At 45.8% G+C, this 17,654-nt stretch overlaps 1 protein-coding gene across 6 annotated transcripts in view; it reads right to left on the bottom strand.

The window, feature by feature from the left end:
* Positions 1-17,654, bottom strand: part of LOC126548145 (uncharacterized) — a 239,071-nt gene that overhangs the window by 35,440 nt on the left and 185,977 nt on the right. For 3 of the 6 annotated variants that reach the window (XM_050196263.3, XM_050196264.3, XM_055063731.2), the window contains 2 exons: positions 14,617-14,727; positions 14,364-14,447 (listed from right to left, as the gene is read on the bottom strand). The exons of 1 other annotated variant lie outside the window; for it this stretch is intronic. In XM_050196263.3, the coding sequence (XP_050052220.2) occupies positions 14,364-14,447; positions 14,617-14,727 (195 nt within the window). The remainder of the gene's footprint in view (positions 1-14,363; positions 14,448-14,616; positions 14,728-17,654) is intronic. 2 more of the 6 variants (XM_050196266.3, XM_050196265.3) reach the window with 1 other exon arrangement.

Raw genomic sequence — 17,654 nt, forward strand, 5'->3', positions numbered from 1 at the left:
GAGTTGGGAGACGGAGATGGAGATGGAGGGCGTCTTTGCCGGCGTGGCCGGTACTGCCGCCACCGCTCCAGCACATCTGGTGTGAGGACGAAGCCGGAACGGAGCCTATGCAGCAGCACCTGCCCCGACCTGGGAAGACCCGCAGGAAGTGGGTCTGGGTCTGAGGGCACACTCGCATGGAGTTCCCTCTTGCGTCGGTTGGCTGCTGCTCTCAGAGCTCTGTCTGGGTCATACGGGGCTCCATTTGTCGTGTTGCTTGTGCTGGTTGTGAGCGTTTCTGAAGGATCCCGGGAGACGACGCGGTTGGAAAGAAGGGCGCGCGCCGCCTCATGGGCTCTCTCATTTCCCTCGATGCCCTGGTGACCAGGGATCCAATGAAGTGTTGCAGTGACCCCATGGGCCTCCGCACGCCTGAAGGCCTGCTTGACGAGGAGTACTTCCGATGATGCTGTGTGGCGCGACTTGCAGGCATGCAGCGCATACTGAGAGTCGGTGTATATATCGATGTGTTTTGCTTGCGTGGTGCTTGAAACTCTATCTAATGCCCAGACTATTGCGCGGAGTTCAAGGTCCGTTGGGTCGTCAGCATCAGCAGTTGTAAAGGTAGAATGTGTCTCACAAGAACCCACTACGTGGTAGGCGACTGCTCCTTCGCTGGTGCGTGGGTCAAAAGCTGCGTCAGTGTACACTTGTGCATGGCTTGGCGGTGCGTCTGCCAATGTCTTCACATGGCGCGCAGCGAATGCTGCCCGGCAATGCGCATGTTGGGCGCCCATGTTTCGGGGCGTTTGTGTAGTGTCGACAGCAATGTCATCCCACGGTGAAAAGTCGGATGGCAGTTGTGGCAAAGTTGCTATATCCTTTCCCATGTAGGCCAGTAGAGTCCTGCCTTGTCTGGTTTGCTTCAGACGTTCCTCGTGTCCTACCTTTGATGCTTCGATGGTTGCACGGAGGGTAGGCAACTTCGCATAGCGATGTAGCTCCTCGACACGTGTATGTTTCGGGAGCCCTGTGATAACACGGAGAGCTGATCTGTGGAGTACCTCTAGCTGTGTCCAGTGCCGAGGAAGCAGGTCATAACAGCGCGCTCCGTATATCGCTCGGGATGTCAGCAAAGCAGTAACAAGCTTTCGGCATACGTCTGTACCAGCACCGCCCATGCGGAAACAGATTCGTTTTATGAGGTGCAGAGTGTTGTGCCATGTCCGACAAAGGTCTGCGAGCCACGCATCCGCTGTGCCTGTGCGGTCAATAGGTATCCCGAGAACGCGCACAGATTTTTCTGCTCGCTGCAGCGTTTTGCCTGCAAGAGTGAGCGTGAGGGCTGCTTCGTCCTGCGTTGAACCTCGGATCACCACATAGGTTGTCTTCTCTGGAGATGGCCGCATGCCAATTTGTGGCAGGTAGTGGTCAATAACGTCAAGTGCCGCCTGCAGGGTCTCCTGCTGCTCATCAATTGGTCGTGATGCAGTCCATAACGTAATGTCATCTGCGTAAATTGTGAAGCCCAGTTCGGAAATAGCCTCCAGTCGCTCAGCCAGGCTTATCATAGTCAAATTAAAGAGGAGGGGTGATAGTATGGAACGTTGTGGGACTCCCACTATGTTTGGGTAAACCTTCCCGACATCTCCGTCTACCCGTATGGAAAAAGTGCGATCTTGAAGGAAAGAACGCACAATGTTGAGGGGGCGGCCCGTGATTCCGTGCCTCTCAGCTGCCTCGATGATTGCCTCATGTGTCACAGTGTCAAAAGCTTTACGGAGGTCCACTGCCACCAGGACGCTCGGGTGTCGCTTTCCGCGACCGACTGTCTTTCGACGCAGTACACCCTCCCTCACAAGTAGGAGGCTGTCATGAGTGCCAAGGTTTGGTCTAAACCCTGTCTGTGCTGGATGAAAGCGGCCCTCTGTTTCTAGAAAGTGAGATATGCGTGTCAAGGCCATTTGCTCCGCCAGCTTACACGTAGTAAGTGTGAGAGATACAGGGCGCATGTTCGACAGTACATGTGGCTGTTTGTTTGGTTTCGGTATGGGTGTGACTATCGAATGCTTCCATCCTGCCGGGATTTCACCGTTGATCCACACTTCGTTAATCTCCTCGAGAAGTTGCTTTTTAGCGTATTCTTCCAGATTCCTCAGAGCCCCCCACGTCACGCCGTCATAGCCTGGCGCGCTGCGCGCGTTGATGGAAGAAAGTGCCTGTTCGAGCTCGAAGAGTGAGAATGGGGCCTGGATGCCCTCATCGGTCACTGGTGGCGTTTTCCGGTAAATGTCCTCATCATAGAGTTTCTAAAAATACCCTAGAGGGAAATGTGGCGCTAGTGTCTACGGGGGTTCTCATGCGCGTTGCCTCAACCTACATGGGAATGATGGGAAGTACAGGCTTCGGATTGACTTCGGTCTTTAGACTAGTGGCGTTTGTTTCTGGCGCAGTAAACAAAGCTATACTCAAATATCATCGCGTAAAATCTAATTCTATTTCTGCAGTATGTTATATAATGTACAACACGCTGCATAAACTTTGTATGACTTTGAGATGGAAGCATGGTTTACTATGGTTTGTCACTAGGACACACCAGGGTATGCATACTTGTGCGATTCTGTTCCCAATTTAACGCCAAAGAATAATTATTTATTCATTTTTTCAACAGCAAAACAACCGTGCAAGTACTTAAATAAAAATACTCATCATGTATTTCTGGAAATAAAAATGTTGTATTGTGACAAAGCGTTGCGCCCTTGAGAGGAATGCTACAAGTGTCGTCTGCTACGACGCCTGCTCGCTGCAAACGCGAGACTTTTCTCGCAGACGACAGGCATTTGCGAACTCTCTCGCTCTTTCGAAAGGTTGCGTCGGCTGTCACGATTGCTGAACGTCTTCAAGTACTTTTAAGCACATCTGCTGCAGTGCTAGCTAGGACGCTAGTGGCCTCCTACGAGTATGCTGCATCATATTTTATATTGGCGTACCGCTTCTGAAGCGTTACAGCGTGGCTTTGCGGGTACCCATTGTGCGACACTAGACTACAGCTAGGAAGCAGCAACATTTCCTACCACAAGTAAGTTTGTGTTCTCAAAGACCTAAAACACGCATTTCAGTGAGCACATAAACGAGGAATGCATAATGAAGCCCTCAATAAAATTTGATTGTCAAGCCACTAGAAGTACAACTGTATATGTCTTGTATCAGTAGTGCCTTCTTTTTCATATTCTGAAGTTTCATAAAGCCCATAACGGTACAGTGCCAACCTAACACACTTAACAAACCAAGGTTTGTTAAGTGTGTTAAAACGCTCAAAACATGTTCTTTCAACGTTTACGATGCCGCCGCTTTCTCGTCACGGCTTCGACGCCACACCGCGACACAAGCATCGTCCCAGTCGCTGGCCCAGCGCGCTATCGCCACTCCAAGCAACATAACAAAGGCAAAGAGCTTTGCGTTGCACTGTCCAACTGCAGGTTGTAGCAATTGCGCTTGGAGCGAAACCAAAACTGCCAAAAAAATACTTGTACACTAGTTCGCCAGTCAATAGAATGCCAATCCGAAGCCTGTACTTCCCATCATTCCCATGATGGTTGAACGATCGCAGCGCCAGATTTGCCTCTAGGTATACTCATATGAAACTCTATGGTCCTCATAACACATCTAGCAATTCCACCTTCTCGGCATCTTCCGAAGATTGTCTGATTTGAAGTCCAAGAAACATAAGTATTTCACCAGTTTTTCTGGAGTCATGCACCTCTTTCCGCGACTTACCGCTCTCAGCGAGATGGGCAACCACAGAATTATGCATACAAGCATATCTGTTAGCATTTTGCAGATTGCCTTTATCAGCTTTGCAGTGAAGAAGAGTAGAAAGAAATCCCACGCTGTTGTAAACTGTCCTTCGCTGCTTCATAGTGCTGGGCCGAGATGTGCTACGGGTGGCTTTCTTGGCGTGAACAGAAGTTTCTTTGCTGCCGATGGCAGCACATCACGACCAAGCAAAGTATGCATCATCATAATCAATCTAAGTCCACTGCAGGACGAAGGCCTCTTCTTCTGATCTCCAATTACCCCATATGCTGTGCCAATCGATTCCAACTTGTGCCTGCTAATTTCTCAATTTCATCACCCCACCAAGTCTTTTTCCGCCCTCAATTGTATTTCCCTTCTCTTGGCACCCATTCTGTATCCCTAATGGTCCACTGGTTATCTAACCTATTACATGACCTGCCCAGCTCCATTTCGTTTTCTTAATGTCAATTAGACTACCGGCTATGCCCGTTTACTCTCTGATCCACACCTCTCTCTTCCCGTCTCCTTAACGTTACGCCTATCATTCTTCATTCCATCGCTCTTTGTGCAGTCCTTAACACATGAGGCAGAAACTCGGAGAGTGACAAAGAAGCTCGAAAACAAGTTAACACAGGTAGAATGCACTGATTGTACTGTTTTCTTCTTAGTGATAATGGTAAGCTTCCAGTAAGGATATGAGTATGTCTGCCATATACACTCCAACCCAATTTTATTCATCTGTAGGTAAACGTATTCCTTTGCAGACTCTAGAGCTCAACTCTTGTTCCCTTGCCAGACTATTGATCATTAGCTTTGTTTTCCAGGGTACAAAGTATGCACTCTGGAGATAATCAGTAAAGCTCTCAGGTTGTGCAAGAAGATTGGCAGATAAGACCGCACAAAGAAGGAGACCGCTCAAGACCATAAATGACTCGCCAGTGAACAGCTGTAGATGTCCCAGTGTCACAAAGTGCATGCCAGCGTCCATCTCGACATGGCCACCATTTCCACCACAGCCGCAGTGCTGCTTATAAATAACGTGGTAGGGAAGGAAGCTCCCCATTGTTGCCGAGCTCGCCGGGCCTGTTGATCACGTGAGTCGCCACAGCGTGACGAAGGACAAGGTAGCCTTGACGTGCAGGAAGAGTGGTTTGGAAGAGAGTGGCGTGGTCGTGCACGAGAGACAGCTGTGGACGTGGTCGGCAGGCTGAAAGCTCCGGGCCGAAGTCTTCGGCAGCAGATCGACAGGTGGTGCAAGTCTGTCGCGATCTTCGGCAGCAAGATAACAGCAGCCAGACGCTTCTCAGATCGGGATCTCGGCAAGCAAACCACAGATAAGCCTTGTGTTCCAATTTGCTCTCAGAACTTTCTGCTGGACTCTTTTTTCCCCGTTTCATCTTCCATTTTCTTATTCATCATGTGTTCATTTTTGTATGTTCTGTTAGTGCAGTGTCTGGTGCATTTATTGTTGCATGTATTTTTCGGTTGTGTCGGGTATCTTTTTTAATTTCGTGAGTTGCCAATCCCTACTTCGTGGGCTTTGTTGTGCGCATTGCATCAGAGCTTGTGTTTGTGAACCGCATGCCTTCAGCTAAGTGTTGCAGCCTATTGTGTGTAGTCTGCGTATTCTTTTATCATCATGTCTCTGGCATGATTTTAGTTTATTAAACTGAGTGTGTGTTTCTACGTCGCCTCCCGTCTCATGCCTTGGGTCCACAGTCGATAAGGCGTGGACCTTATCGGCGGTCAGCAGTTGAACCATCCACAAATGCACGAGGGGTGGGTTTGTTGTCGCCCCATCCCCTCTGCTCCAGAGAGTACGAATTATCATACACCAATTTTGACACCGAGGCCAGCTCAAAACATCATCGCCGTCAGAGCTTGAATCTGCTTTGCTGTCCATCTTCAGAATCATAACTGGAGTCCTCATCACTAAATTCAAGTGTAGGTGCAGTACATTTTCGAGCAGAACGCTTTTCCAGCGACACAGCCATGCGGGACGACGCCATGGGAGCGACTTTCGATAACTGCGTAATGACACTGGCACACCCCTTGCTGGGATTTTACAAGAGAACCGAAATAGAAACTCTTGGAAGCAGGTTGAAAATACCAGACCCACATGTTGGACATGCGGGGGACTTTCAGATATACACTTGGGTGGAATAAAACGACTCGTACTCCAAACCAAAGCTCACTAGAGAACAGCTGACTTCATTTTCGGGTGATTATCACCGCTCAGTGCTGTTGTTGGATGGCAAAGCCGGGGATATAAATTCTTGACTTGCTGGGAGTCATATGATTTCAAAATTTTGATGCTAGTGCGGCAGAATTGAGAGCAGCTTGCTTTTTTCCCGGAGTGCGGCAGAGGCTGACAGCCACGCCCCTTTTCGCTGTAACATACACACATTAGTTCGCAAAAATGTCTGTCAAAAATCACAACATCACCAAAGCGGGAAAATTTAAACCGATTATGAAAGTGCAGTGCCTGTACGAATTACTGGGTGGCCTTAAGTGGATAATGAACAGTTTCAACATGTCAAAATTGGCAATTTAGAGCATTGATCACCAGCGATCGATATGAATAGGTGCAGAAACAAAGCAGTTAAGTGCCTTCATGTCAGTTTTTTAGGCAAAATGTCAAGTATGCATCACAATATGAAAGCAAAACGGGGCAATCATTGCCATTTTGTATGCATTGCACATCGAAGAAAATAGTGGAATGCCCAACATAAAGCCCCAGCTCGCTGTTTGCAGCCACTGCCACAGCACACAAGCCGTAACCATTTTTGCGCAGCATGGCGCAATTTTAGACGACTTTCCGAGTCTGGCACAGGAATTTGTGTTTGTATCAAAATGGTGCAGGAGTCCCAGCCCTGTACACTAAGTTTTACAGTGGGCAAGCCATGTGAAAGCAGTAACTGTCACTGGTTCATAAACTCGTGCTACATAATCCCCTATGTCACATGGTGGATCCGTCCTTGTGTCGAGATTCTGGCCTCTGAATGTGAAATTAGCATGAGTGTCAAACTTGATGAAAACAGCCACAAACCTATACTTTAGACTTCTCGCAACAATGTCCTAATAATCGGGTAGGCAGTACAGGAAGGTGCTTCAGCAGTGAAATTAATTTTATTGCTTTTTACAAAGCCAGTAGTACAAAAATGCACTTTTGTCCAGCGCTAGCTTCACTGATATGCAATCAACTCGAAATACCCTAACGGTACAGCGAAGTGGTTCGCTTTAGCTCGATGTGCAATGCGTGCTGTCATGAATTCACTAACTTTGGACTGTGCATCGTTTTCAGATTAGGCTGTGATAGGTGAATTCAGTTTGGAGCTTTCTGCCAAGACGCGAGCTTTCACCATTCCATCCAGTAAGCGGTAGTTACCAGCATGTCGGCCGCAGACTCGATGTCATAACCTATCACAGAGGCTGTTTAGTGGTCCGAACAAATCTGAGGCCACCTTGCCACAATTACCTGCTGCCCGGCATCATGTCAGCTGGAAGCGAATTTTTGTCATGGCCTTACGATGCAGCTAGACCTAAATAGCGGCGCTTCATCAGTATCCAACAGTGCAAGTAGGTGTTTGTTGCAGAATCAACCAAAATCGCTGATGTGTAAGCTGTAGACAGCTCTTAGAGCTCACTGGAGAGGGAGGGAGCGAGCCTCTCTTAAATGAAATTGAATAGTTAAGGGAAGACACTCCTCGAAACAACTTTTTCTTCATTACTTGTACTAGAGGTTTCAAAGTTCAGCAAACTGTAGAGCTTTCTATACAGATTTTAAATATGTCATTATTTTTTGTGTAGCTGTTATAATGGCAAAATATGGTGATCTTTGAGGGCACTTTTTTATGTACTAAATTGTCCAAAAAAAAAAAGCATGGTGCTGTAGCTTGTTTAGCTCTTCGTAGATCACAAAGTGCCGATATCTGGCCAAACAGCATGTAAAATTACTGGAACTATGTAAAAAGATTACAACATTTCAACTAATTTTTTCCTTCTCGATTCCCTGAAATATATTCTTGTACTTTTGCAACTACTGCTTGGAGATATTGCAATTCCAAGTAGGTATTAGCACTGTAAAAATCTTCAAGAGTAAGTATCATAAATTTCATTAGTTTCATTTCATTTCATCAAGACAACTATAAATGTACAAGGTTATTTTTGTGTGATTGCAGAAAAACTTAGCTGAAGTGCCAGATATTTTTTTTGCAGTTGCAGTAAATGTAGATGCTGTTTGAATAGATACTGGCACTTAGCGGTCTACAAAAAGCTAAATAAGCTACAGCGCAAAGCTTTTTACAAAAATTTATTACACCAATAAAGTGCCTACAAGATCATACTTTGCCATTGTGTAGGACATAACTCAAGAACTATAGCGGCTACGCAGGAACTAATGACATATTTGAAATCTGCTTGTAATGCTCTATAAGTGTGCGTATTTTCAAATCTCTAGTACAAATATTTATGAAATTTTTTTTTTTCCAGAAGAGTCTACCATTAAGGGGGGACATGGCATCTGGAGGTTTCCTTATTTATTAAGCAAATTCAACTTAAGTGCACAGATATAAGTATTTTTTTCTGCTGATTTTAAAAATGCAATTACTTTTTTTTTTGTGGCTCAAGTAATTAATTAGATAATTAAAAGTTCATTAGCATGTTTTCGTGATACAAGGATATAGTGGCCAGAAAGTTAATATTTATTGCAAGAGTGGAAAGCAGAATGTATAAGGATTGCAGTGCTGCAAGCAGTTTTCCAATCCAACAACAAATAGCAATTTAGCAGCACATTGAAGTTCAGTGTTTACAGCACAGCTGCTTATAAAAAGAAAAGAAAGCAAACAAAAAATTATGGAGGTTGACAAATAAGAATATGCTTGCAGCACTTCAGGCATTGATCATTTCGCTGCCTGTAGCAAAAAAAATTACAGCTGTAGCTGTCCTACAGATTGAGATATCGTTGCTCTGAACGGGTAGTTGAGTAAAAAGCTTGCTTTGAGGAAATCAAGAAAAACGAAAACAGCTCGATTTATTAAAAAATATTGTAAAATCTTTACACGTTACAAGCTGTAACTGGTTAGTATCCCCCTAGCACATAGTGTGAGTATTGTTGCCTGAGTGGAGTTTTTTGAGGGCTTGATGCATGTTTTCAGCTGATGCACGCTTTCGAGCTGAAGCTTTCAATCTCCGCTGATCTTTTTCAGCCATGCGATCACTGCATAATGAGCTGGGGTTGAGGCTCAGCTCTTGCATTATAGATGCAGACACTTTGACGTTCCCTGCATTGAACTTCAGCACTGGCTCCGCCACAGCTGCCTGTATGGTGAACAGAGAGGCACGGCGCTCCTTCGGTGCATACCAGATAATCGAGTGGAGGCTCTGGTTGCTGTTTTGGGTCTTCCCCTTCTGGCACCTCTAAAGCAACTTCTCACTTAAAAGCTCGTAAATGGGCAGCAATGCCTGGCAAACATGAGGGGGCAGGTCACGAGGATGCTTTGGTGCTGGCTCGCCCCTAGCCTCTGTGGCATTTTGGTGGCACCACGAATTGGGGCCTGTTGTTGCACTGCAAGATAAGTACGGCTATCTCCATCAATCAACATAGTGATGTAACGGGGGTTGTGCCATTCTAGGGACCTCTTGAACAGAATGAGGGCGGCTTCCACTTCCATTTTTCCAGATTTTTTTTTCAGTATTCTTCTGGCACTGGTGATTCTTTTTTCAGTTTCCAAAACCAGGATCATTTTCATTTGGGCCCGTCTCGCATCCCGCGCAGAAATTACTCAATACAACGTAACCTAAACAAAGACCCGTAAACAGTTCAATCACGGCACCGACGCCGTTGTGCTAGGTGTGTCCGTGGGTCATCCACGACCCATCGTATGACACCGTGATGCTCCCAGGGTTGTCGAGACACAATTTGTTGTAAAGTTCACAAAACGAACGCGCACACTAACTTGTCACATTTCGGGCAGCATGATCGGCGGCGGGAGTCTGCTTTTCCTTCACGTAGCATTGCCACGTCTTAGTGTGAAGTCCGTGACGGCTAATGTTCATCGTGGAAAATGCATCATTGAGGGCTGTTTACCGGTTTCCCATTGCTTGCATTGCACTAGCGGCAAGAACGTTCACAGCAAACGGGTTTGATTTTTGTTCACCGTGTAAGCGCCGGGAGCTCCATGTAGACGTCCCATCACCACAGTTCCCACACATAGGAATTCACTTGACAGAGTTCGTATTCGTGCTCACCTCTGACGATTTTCATGTCCCCGCCACTGCATACCTTGCACTTCATTCGCGCAAGCAGAATGTTCACCGCATCTAAACTTACTAAACACGGTCTCATCAAGTGGTTCCACGGGTTCAGCTGCGGCATCGGTGTTATCAGTCAGAAGATCTCTCTTCCTTTCCGTCGCGGGAGTGGACGACAACCGCTGGAGCTTTTCCTAGGTTCTTTTTTTTTTGCCCTCTTCCAATTGTGCAGGCTTCAGGAACTTCGTACCATGACGAACGCGACCTTTGCACTGCGACGGGCTTGTTAGGCCTAGGCCTACATCGGCGGCATCAGCAGACGCGGGTGCAGAGAGGGCTGCAACGACTTCACCATCCGGATCTGTCGCTCTACGCTTCTTGAAGTTGTTGATAAGCGCACATCGCATCTTTTTTGCACCAAACTTATTCCTCGTATGAAATTTCTTATGGGCCATTGCATAGTACAGTGTCGCTTCACTCACAATGACTCAATTCTCGGACAATATGGCACACAGCCGACCATGTGGATGAGTACGATGCAGACGACGCGAAAGGAATCCCGCTAATTGTATGCAGAGCACAGGTCACATGCTCTAAACAACTAATAAGGGGCCGCGCTGGGACTCTCTTTTGGCAGAGAAATTTGAGGAAGCCAATGGCGTCATGGAGCCGGAGTTGGCGCGAATTTTAAGAAAGATCGCTCTTTCAAATGACACCAAGATGTCCACGCTACGATGCGTGAGACGGCAGCTGCGCTTTGCGAAAAAAGTACCGTTTCTGCAATAACTTTGGTTGAAATTGTGCAGGTATAGACAAAAGCGATTTTTGGCTAAACTATTGATTCAAGAGTCCAGAAACTTTGTGTAGTTGTGGAACAATAGGTGCAGATTAAAAATTTCAATTTTCCAAAAGGCGACTTTTTAGATATTTTTTTCGTCCCAATGAGCCGTGTCCCCCCTTAAAATTGTTCGCGGCTGCCATGTCCGCAACATCGTGCATGTCATGTTCCAAAAATCGAGCAAGATACCATACAGTGTCTGAAACTTTGGTCACCATTTTACACTGGTCACACAGGAGAGGAGCACAAGGTCTGGCTCGGCACTATGCTTGTGGTGCAATCCAGTCTTAATTGGAGAAGCTTGGCTTGGTCCATCGTGAAGCTAACACAGCCACTGGTCTATGCATGTCATGCCACTTTTGATGGTGCGGAGAAATGGCACTTGAGGACTATAGTTCAGTTTCCAAAAGCCTGAGCAAACCTATCAGCACAGCAAGGGCACATATTTATCATTTTGTTGAAATGTAGCAGAATGTAGCAGAGTTAGCCTTTTGGTGCAATTGGTGCAGCGGTAGCATCCCTGCTATTTATCCAGCAAAGGGCAATTTTAGGATCGAAATAAGTGCACACATAGAAAATGCATGGGTGTCAGCCAAGACCTTCAGTCAGGATTTAATTAAGTGGAGTCAAATAAATGAGTCTACTGTGTTCAATGACATCAAATGCTTTGAATACTGAAATTCGTGGCGAAGCAAATATTGAATAGCAATATTTCATTAAATAGTTGCACGAGCCTAATAAACAGTAAAAATTGTTTCTGCATACTTATGTGCTAATAAAATAACAGCTATTAACAAGAAGGATGTATTTGATCATGAAGGACCTTCCCCATTCACCCTTTAGCAACAGTGCAGTTTAGTACCAAGAAAAAAATTGAGCAAGGACTAAATGTCAAGTCTGTAGTCGGGCTGCCTGCGCAAACACAGCGCTAGCAATCTGTTTTAAAGGGCCCCTCACCAGGCCCCGTAGCAAATTTTGGTTATACGCTGGAAGTTATGTGTCCTCTAGGGAGTGTTCTGCCGCAAAAATGTTTCAAATCTGCTCATTAATAGCAGAGATAAAAATATTTTAGTGCTGCGAACCCATGATTTCAGCAGACAGACTCCACTGCCAAGCAAGACACTCTCTTCACTTGCCCCATCTAGCCTTTGCAAGCGAAATTCCTTCCCTGCTTTCGCCCATACCACACCTCGAGGATTGCGTGACGCTTACGTCACAGGCCCCGCCGCCTTCATCTTTCTCTTCACTCGCTCCCCCCCCCGTGCGTGTGGTACGCATTTCCGCTGCCCGCGCCGTGCGCAAGCTGTTATTTTGTTCGCGCAGCGCACTATTTTGTGTGCTGTGCAAAAGGAAACATAACTAGCGGTATAATTCAGTGCTACACAAATACTTAGGCAGAACAAGTGGATCACAGAGCGTGATCACACGCTGGAACACGGTAAAAATGGCATAGTTTCGCTACCTGCGCATGTGACCGCACGACCGTGGAAACAAGCAGACGAAGCGGAAGTACATCTCTTGCTTCGGTGCGGAATAAAACAAAAAACATGCAGACATTCCATTTGTGTTTTATTTCTCTAAACTTAATTTAGTCAATTTCAAGCAAAAGATTGCACTGATAACAGATGCTGCCTTGAATAATTCTCAAAGTCCCATGTCACCACGAGCGACATTACACTGCAGACACGATTATGTAGGTGCAGGGGCACGATTACGCCATGCATGTGTTACCCCATGCAGCCATATTGTACCTAAGGGGGCGAGGTTACCTCAAGCCGCGTCTGTGCGGCTTTTTTCCCTCATCCACCTCCATTTACCACTCCTCTGTACATGTGTGTTGTGTAAATGGAAATCAATAAATCAAATCAAATCACTGTCTGGCTTGGAGCGCGGCAGCCGCGAATGAGGGGAAACGGCATTCGGATTGAAATTTCAGATCTTTCCGCAGTCTGTAGCGATGCAACACTTTGCAGACACGATTGTTATCGCACAATGTATGCTCTCTGCTTGTCAGCTCAAAATGGCCAGACCTGGTGATGGGCTTTAAGGGATGAAAACTATTCTACAGCATTTATCTCGCTTATGTGTGACACTATGACATGAAGCCTTTTCTCAGACAGCGAAGACTTAAAAATGCAGTTTGACAGCCCGCAACTACGTATTTCGCACACAGTGGGAATGGGCCCAGACTACCCCTGCTGCCACCTTGTGAAAGGCAGCAGCAACTCTAGAGCAATCGAAAAATACTTTGAGCAATGGGAAAGCAGCACTGCTTGGCTACCTCTCCTATTCAACCACTGTGATCACGAGACTGCAACTTTAGATGCCAACTCCTGACGAAACGGCCTAAGCAGTGCGGTGGAGTGGCTGGTGCCAAGCCATTGCAGGACGCTCGCAGTAAATATGTTCGCACTCAACCTTATCGTTGATTAAGTGTGAAATCAGATCAGACGTACAGGCTAGACTGACGGTTGAACAGTCCAAAAACCTATGATATTAAAGTTCTTGCAACAACAAAATTATCATTTGCAATACCAGCCGCAGTGTGGGCTGCTACACATCTGGGCACGACTGAGAGACCACCCGAGAATAAGCGTCCATCGCTTCAAGAACGCTGGTTCCAATATCAACCAACATGAACGGGCATCGCGTGTGGTTACCGCGTCGCTGGTGTAGACTTGCTCAATCGCTGTGTAGATTCTTGGTTGATCACTGTCGGGGATCTGAAATACATTCACTTTTACACTCAGCACCGGACGCGTCGGAGAAACGTGTGCTGAAGAAACACAGTGCGGAACACTGTTGCTCCGCGTCTGGTGTCGAGTGACGTGAAATCTCGCTAAAGTGATTGTACTTCCGAAAGCAACAGACAGAATACTACTGCATAGCAGTGCCGCCATCGCTGACTGACACATGGGGTACACCACTATCTGCTGTCGACACTCCGGTTTTGAATAGCCCCAAGCAAGACTCGCCAAAGCAGACTTGCAAAATTTTGGCAGTAAACAGTGATTCAATGCATTTCCATCCCAGTCTGTGGCGTCTCATTTCGCAAAGACGAAATTCTTCCGAAAGCCAACTTTTTTTTGCTTGCCCCACTGGTTTCTTGACTGTGCTGTTCAACTATATTTGTATATGTGAAATACTGATGTACAGCCGGGAGAGGCACGAGATTTCTTGTTTAATTAGCTGTTAGATGCCAATTTCAAAATTTTCGACGTAATTATATCTTAAAATCATTTTATGCAATCATGCGATCTGTTATAAAGCGACACCACTGTATTGTATTTCCCAAGCTAAAAACACTGAAAGTGCTATTTCATAAAACTTCCACTGTGAACCTTAATCAATCCCAAGTACAACTGTTACATCAAGCTTCAATCTCATGCTGTTCCAGAGTCCACAATATATGACATCTAAAATGAATGTGTAAAGATAGAATGGCACATTTCTCTGTCGTGAATAAAGAAGTTTGCATCTAAAAAGCTGCACACACCTTGCATTTGCTAGGCTCAACAGTGTCGTTTGGTGCCTTTGAAGCAACTGCTGCCAGCATGGGAGCATTTGAACTGCCTGGTTCCTGCGCAAAGAAGGCAACAAGCTGCTGACTCGTAGAAGCACACAATATTCACACAGTGAAAGACGCCATTAACTCCTATTCAATTGTGTCGCCATCAATGCTGATAATCATATGCTGATCAGAAGCAGTAATCCTAGAATGAGAAACAAAAACAGAATGGCTGCACTACCTGTGACTTGGTTTGCAACTCGAACTTGTCCAGAGCTGCATTTTCTGCTTTGAAGTTTTTGTTTTCAAATATGACAGTGCCCATAGGCTTGCCGGAGTCCACGCCCACAGCCTAAAAGCAAAACAAAGACGCACTTGTCTACCAATGGACTTTTAAAAAAAAGAACATGTAGCACTTTCTTTAGGCAGCTCTGCATAGACTTGGAAATTTTCTAATACTCTTAACTGTTCACAAGGCAGAGCCAGGCGATTCTTGCTGTGATGAAAGGTTTACGCGAGTGCTTTCAGCTAATAATTATGATGAACATAACATGCTGAATAGAAAGTCAAAAACCAAGTCTTACTAGTAATAAAACTGACCAGTCTACTCTCACTACCCTCCCTACACCAGTAGTGCTCCACTCCAGCAGCAGTGGAATGCAAACAGCAGGTTGCTACAACAGGGGGTGGTGGGGAGGTTGAGAAAGTGTTTAGAGAAGCACCTAGCTAGGCTTGTTACACATGCAGGTATGTTTTGCACGCTCCAACGACTGGCCATGCAAGTGTCGCGACTGAGTATTTCATGTTTACATGCAAATTCACAAATATCGGACGCTACTTTTAAAGAGGAAAATTGAGGTGAAATAGGGGGCTTTTGTTGTCTGGCAGACCAAAGTACTGAATTTTTCGGGTAAGGTTTACAAATGAGTAACAAGCCATGGTCGCCTTTTGGACGTAAATATCCTATTTACCGAGGCAAATTTCACAGGAGCATGTAATGGCAAAGAGCTGCTATCAAATCACATGGCAAACTCACCTCTACAAATTTTCATTGTCAAGCATTATATGTACATTTACAAGAAACCACATTCCCAAAAAGAATAGAGAGAAGTTTGGCAATTAGTAGCGCACACAGGCAAGCTTAGAGGTGCGATGCCTTGAGAGCATATATGCGCACATCTTGTAGGGGGACCTGTCAGGGATTTGGCCCTTGCCAGTTGTCGTCCTGTGTTAATGGCTTCCTATATATACACTTGCAACACAACTGAATATCAACTACACTTATCAGCCACTCTTCTTTGAACATAACATCGTTTGGCAAACGTCCCCTCAATGTTGCAGACTTTCGTTCGCAATGCAAAATGTCAGGATTGAGGAGGTTAATGCGCTGTCCGGGTGCATTAGTGCTGTTTACATGTATGTGACATAGCAGAAATACGATACAATGTACCATTGTTGTATTCATGTAAATGCGGCTATTATTAAAGAAGAAAACAAAAAACAGGCCTTTATTTATACATGTTGGTTCTGGCTTGAGTACTAAGTGGAAACGAGGCATATACCATATCCATATAATTATAATTTATATATCTTGGCAATTTGCTTGCAAAAAGGAAGAGTTCATTAGTTTTGCAACATGTGCATTTAATATCATTTACGAAAAGGCAACCAAAGCGGCAAAATCAGACAACCAAACTTTCACATATCTATTTGGAGTGAAAAAATCAGGACCTAATGGGTTTTACCCAAAGGCAAGGGATCCTACTCATACATGACATCTGCTCCTGCACTCGCAGCTGGTCAGATGCAGTGCTGATCAAAATACTCATAGCAAGACTGAACTTGGTTGCAGCTGCTGCAGAGTACAGATTTTCACAGCCACAATCGCAGACGAAATGTTATAATAGGCAGCAAGAAACTAGAGCAAACAACCACACCGATGCTCTTTTTGTCCAGTGCAGAGTCTCTGATACAATAATCTGTATGATACAATGATACAATAATCCAGGGCCAAAACCTTTTCCTCATCTTATGGTGGTAGAGCTTGTTTTAAGACTGTCAAATTTAACAACACATATGCGTACACCTGTACATAAGTAGTAGGGGTAGGAATAAAAGGTACGTTTGCAACAGCTTGACTAGCCTTATGCAAGAGGTTCATGACAATAATTCCACTTTATACACCCACAAGTTCTGTATAGAGGTCAGTGCATGCAGGCAGCCATCTATTTTGCATATAGTGGAAGTAGTGCAGTCGAACCCCGCTTCAACGAAATATTTCCAATTCCCCGTCAGCTAGCCATAGAAGTCCCAATGCAAAAAAGTTCTCTCCACAACGAAAAATTTTGCGAGCTGGTTTTCGCTTCAACGAAATTTTCGCTCGGTTGAGCTGGACTCTAAAATTTGTTTCGCGATAAAATAAACATAACCCCAATCGTCTGCAATTTTTTGAACACCTGCGCCACTTAGGTTCACTGAAAACGTGTGCCCGCTGCACCGTCGCCGATAAACAAACTCATGGAGGGGCGTCATTGTTTGGTGGTGATGATGTGGCTAGCCGCCTTGCAACAAGACGCCGGCCCACTTTGCCAAGTGGGAACCACAGCCAATTAGTATCCATCCTAGGTCACGCGATCGCTGGCGCAACGCGTATTTTCATCTGTGCTTGTGCGCTTGGCCAGCATGGCGACAAAGCGAAAGTTTCTTTCCTTGGAGGTGAAGGCGCGAATCAGCAAGGCTTCGAGCGGCAGAAAGAAAGGAGACATTTCAACAGAGTTCGGCATCTCCAACAGCATGCTGTTGACAATTTTGAAGTCAAAGGACACTATCACCAGAGCTCTTTCTGCGGGGGGCGTCCGCCAAACGGAAGAAGTTGACTCAAGCTGCACACAAGGATCTTGAGAAGGCGTTGTTTACATGGTTCCTCGACACGCGTGCCAAGAAAATGCCAATCAGCGGAAGCGTGTTGCAGCAAAAGGCACTGAACTATGCTTACAAGCTCGGCATCGACGATTTTAAGGCAAGCACAGGTTGGCTGACCCGCTTCAAGACCTGACATGACATCGTTGCAAAAATGTTGTGCAGCGAAGCTGCTGCTTCAGATGCCAATGGTGCAGTGACTTGGGCGTCATCTGCTCTGCTGGACATAATGAAAAGAGTATGCTCCGTCCGACATCTACAACGCAGATGAGACGGGACTGTTTTATGAGCTGCTGCCCACAAAGACGCCAACCATGCAGCGGAGGAAAGCACAGCAAGAAGCGTGTGACGACTCTTCTC

The sequence above is a fragment of the Dermacentor andersoni genome, chromosome 1, assembly GCF_023375885.2.
Source record: "Dermacentor andersoni chromosome 1, qqDerAnde1_hic_scaffold, whole genome shotgun sequence".
Taxonomy (NCBI): domain Eukaryota; kingdom Metazoa; phylum Arthropoda; class Arachnida; order Ixodida; family Ixodidae; genus Dermacentor; species Dermacentor andersoni.